The sequence below is a fragment of the Nannospalax galili genome, unplaced genomic scaffold (genome assembly GCF_000622305.1).
Source record: "Nannospalax galili isolate Female #2095 unplaced genomic scaffold, S.galili_v1.0 scaffold528, whole genome shotgun sequence".
Classification (NCBI taxonomy): Eukaryota; Metazoa; Chordata; class Mammalia; order Rodentia; family Spalacidae; genus Nannospalax; species Nannospalax galili.
The window spans coordinates 3,753,320-3,757,985 of record NW_008359681.1 but is presented as its reverse complement, the minus strand read 5'-3'; the positions used below and the strand labels follow the sequence as shown (position 1 = coordinate 3,757,985).

At 34.3% G+C, this 4,666-nt stretch overlaps 1 protein-coding gene across 7 annotated transcripts in view; it reads right to left on the bottom strand.

Moving 5' to 3' along the window:
* Uggt2 (UDP-glucose glycoprotein glucosyltransferase 2) overlaps positions 1-4,666 on the bottom strand; it is a 259,231-nt gene that overhangs the window by 236,823 nt on the left and 17,742 nt on the right. For all 7 annotated transcript variants that reach the window (XM_029558882.1, XM_029558884.1, XM_029558883.1 and 4 more), the window contains one exon: positions 4,347-4,521. In XM_029558882.1, coding sequence (XP_029414742.1) covers positions 4,347-4,521 — 175 coding nt within the window. The remainder of the gene's footprint in view (positions 1-4,346; positions 4,522-4,666) is intronic.

Below are 4,666 nucleotides of genomic sequence, written 5' to 3'. Positions count from 1 at the left end.
TATTAATATTAATTATTAATAAATTATTAATATTAATATTAGAGAGCAAGCACTCTACCACTGGACTATATCCCTGAGCCCAATACTGAAGGCTTTTAACTACTGTGAAACACTATTATTTGAAGGTACATATGTTCTCTACATAGTCTATCAAGGAATCAGAATTTTGAGAAAATTTTCCTTACTAAAAACTTTTCCACAACTCCCTAGCACTTTTATAATGTAAAAAATATGATTTTTGATGCTCAAGTCTACAATGAGTCAACAAAAGGTCCAATACAGTCAAGTTTCTTAGCCTTAAAAATAAGTATTTGAACAGAGTCACTATCCCTTCACCTGCTTTATTTCCACATAAGAACATGTAAGAATGGCTTCAGATACACAAGCAGTATTTAACAGTGCTGCCTACACTAAAATTTAATTTTCTAGTATCTCAGAAACATATTGCAATGAAAGATAGCATGTAAAAACTGGGTTATTTATAATTACAGTAACCTAAGTAAAAAATCTCCCAAGAGTTTTAATTTTCATATAGCTCAATTACAATATATTTCAAATATTCATCCAAAAGACAATTAGCTGGTGGCTTGCAAAATTGAAATCATAAGGCCACATATCTTGTCAGAGTTCATAAAGGGAATACAATTCCACATAATCAATTTCTATTATTAGTTATAAGTAGTTATTGGCTCCTTGATAATGAAAGAAAAATGTTTATCAAATTTATATGCATTTCCCCATTTTAAATATATTAAAATAAAAACTGAATTGTAGTTTAGTGGGATTTGTAAAGCAAAATGCTCAGATGCCAAAAGTGGCTCTTCTCTTCTTTCCTCCACAAAAAAGCATCTGTTCAAAAAGAAGCAAACATAAGTCTATTTTCATTAGAATTACATGTTGATTAAATTTTACGTTATAGCTACTGTAAGTGTGCAATATGTAATTCATTAAATAAGTTATAACTTAATGCTATAACTTCTATTCCTTTATAATTTGTCTCTCATCTCTGGTCTGCCACACTCAGAGAATCACAGCCATAATGTGTTATTGCAATTGATGGGAACATCATATCTACTTTTCTCACAAACAAGGGAAATGATTGAGAATTCTTAGTTTAAGTGAATCATCTATATGAAATGTTTGGCATCTGTATCACTTGACCCTCTTTTGCCTTCATATATTTTAAAAAACATTTTATTTATTATTTTTATTTTATGTGTACGAGTGTATTGCCTGCATGTATGTGAGTGCACCTGTGTCACGCAATGCCGCGGAGGTCAGAAGAGGGATTCGGATTCCCTTGAAACTGGAGTTAAGGACGGTTTGTAGCCATCATGTGGGTGCTGGGAATCGAACCCAGGTCCTCTGCAAGAGCAGTCAATGCTCTTAACCGCTGAGCCATCTCTCCAGCCCCACCTTCATATTTTTATTGAAGTATTTTATTATCATTTAACATAATGTACTTATTGATTATTCACCTCCTGTCACTAAATGGAAGCTTTCTGAGAAAAAGAATGTTCCTATCGTACTGCTTTGTGAACAGCTTAGCACTGAGGCACCACAAATGACTTAAGTATGTGTATATTTATAAAATATACATACATATAATGAACCCACATCTTATAGACTATTAAAATATCAATATTCTACTTTACCAAAATACTCAAGAATATTTAATAAGATTTCCTCATTTCCAGTAAATAGCAGTAATTTAATCAAAACCATACAATGAAAAATTAAAAGTAGAATGGTGAGGAACACTGAGAAAACATTTTATTAACATATAATCACATGCTTAATATGATGGACGAGTTCCTTCATGGCTTCTATATCACAACTATTCCCTATTTCCTATATGTAGTTCTCAGAATAACCGTACAATGTGCTCGTGATTCAGCATCCTGAGACATGAAGGCAAGGGCTGGAGTAGCCCAGGCTCTGTTTACATCTCTCCTAGAACAAGATGTTCTAAAATGCTTTAGCTTTACTTATCCAGTGCCCTCCTCCTATTAAAATAACAAAACAAAACAAAAAAAGCACTGCTCCTTTCAATGTCCCTAAGTTTCAGTACAACTCAGGGTCAGACAGATGTGAGAGGTTAACTTGAACATTCACGTGCTAATGTAATGTCTAGGGATGCCAGCATAGTATATGTTTAAGACTCTATAATAGAATAGGCAGCTTTGTCAAGCCTTCTTAACTACGAATCCTAGGTTTCTATTCTCTAGCACCTATGTCTGAATAATAAGGTTGCTTTACTTAACTTATATGTTCTGTCTCAGCTTACTCATACGAATACTATATAGTACTTGAAAAGTATTTATAGCTTTCCCCTAAATTAACAGAAATACTAATTGCTCTAGGTCACTTAATTTGGGGAAAGGGCCTCCACATGCAAAAAGACAAGCACATGCAGCACCTGAATACACATGTGTACACATCACATATACACAATACATGCACTCAACACATATACACAAAAATTTCTAAATCAAATCAATATTAAATATATAAAATATGTTAAATGTGAGGGAGGACACTAAAACAGTTCTTAGAAATCTGTACCAGTAAATGCTTATAGCAGTAAAAAAAGAAAAAAAAGATCTAAATTCAACCATCTAAAGACAACTTAAAGTAGACACAAGAAAACTAAACCTTAACAAGGTGAAGGAAAGAAGTAATGAATACTGTTTTAACTGTGAAATCTGAGGTGAAAAAAGGAGATGAAAGTAGTCTTGGGGGACTATTAGGTAAGTAGAAGAGGAAAAGGCAGAAAGGAGATCAGAAACGGCAATGAAGGCGGTGAACATCAATTACATCTATACATGGAAACACCGTTATTAAAAATAAATATTAAAAAGGGGGCTAGGTGTGGCAGCACATGCCTTTAATCCCAGCACTTGTGAGGCAGAGGCAGGCACATCTCTGAGTTGGAGGCCAGTCAGGGCTACATAGCGAGAACCTGTCTCAAAAAAATTAAAAGAAAAAAGATAAATAAAAAGGAATATATATAGAAAAATATTCACTTTATGAATAAAACCTCCAGCTTTCTACTCAAAAGTCTTTAAGCTTCTATCATTCTAAACATCTATCTGATCTACGTTATGTCAAAGTCAACCATATAAACAACTTTTCTAAATTTTAAATAGGCGTTATTGATTAAAAATATAGACCTGACTCAGACCAATGGCACTATGCAGAAGAGGTTCAAACCATCAAAGCCCACTGGACAAGGTAGAGACCAACCAAGCTGCCTAGCTACCTAGAAGAGGCTCAAACCAACAGAGCTGCTCAGAAAAGACACTCTTTAATCTGTTGATCTGCCTGCAAGGTATATAGTGAGTTCCATGTTTACTGCTTTTGTAAGCTATTACCCATGCTGGGGTGGGATTTTGATGATGCAGCTGTCTTTGAGTCATTTCTGCTCCTGCAACCCCAATAAACTTGCTGGTTTACACACATGCACAAAAATATAAATCCTTCTTGGTAGAAGTAACTAATTATGAGTTCTAATATTGCAACAACCACATAGTTTTCCAATAATTTACAATGAAGTTGGGATATTACTGTTCATGTTTTTGAATACTATGAAAATAGAAAAAGACACTTCAAAAAAGTATTCTTACTCCATGCTTAGCAATTGGATTTCCTTGCTGTGATATATTTTTATGGAAAAATATGTCTATGGGGCCTATCAAATATTATACATATTAAGTAGTTTTCAATCCAGGCTTTAAATCTCAATAGAAAAATGTAAATTCAAGAAAAACATGATCTCTCTTCTCTCTCTCTCTCTCTCTCTCTCTCTCTCTCTCTCTCTTTCTCTCTGTATGACAGGATCCCAGTATTTTGTTTTTTTATATACAAGTTGACATGTTGGGTGGGGCTGTGGAGATGGCTCAGTGGATAAGCATGTATGCTCTGCAAGCATAAGGACCCAAGTTCAAGTACTCAGCACCCACACTAAAAGCCTGGCATGGCTGCACATGCCTGTAAACCGCAGCAGTTGGGACATAGGTGGATCTGGAGAGCTTGCTGGCCAGCCAGTCTATCTGAAACTGTGAGCTTCAGGTTCACTGAGAAATCTTGTCTTAAGGTGATAAGGCAGAAAGCAACAAAGGAAGTCACTGGACATCTTGCTCAGGCCTCTACATTCATGCACAGGCACCACACATTCATGTGCATGCACCATACATATACACAAAGACATACATACAGAAATTAACATGTATTGTGTTGAATTAAAAATAACCTCTCCTTGGGAAAGCATTTATGTAAATCTAGCAAGGAAATTATGCAGAAATTATTTTTCATGTGCTAAAGTAAAATTTGAAAAAAGCATGCACCTGAATATAGTGGCGGAGAACATACAGAATTTTACCATTTTGGGCTTTTTCAAACAATACTCTGTGAAATTCAGCAAATGCTCTTGTACCAATTTCTGCATAGAGAATAATCACTGGTAAGTTCTCATTTTTTGTGGACAATTTATGATCTCTTTCAAATAGGTAAGGGCTGGGTCTAAAATGAAAACAAAATGCAAATTTTTAAAAGAATTGAAAATCAATAGCATATCAGACATATATTATGATACTTTATAATTTATGCTATTAAAGAATTTGTAATATATATAACCACGGAAAAAGAACTTAAATTTCCTGTGGTG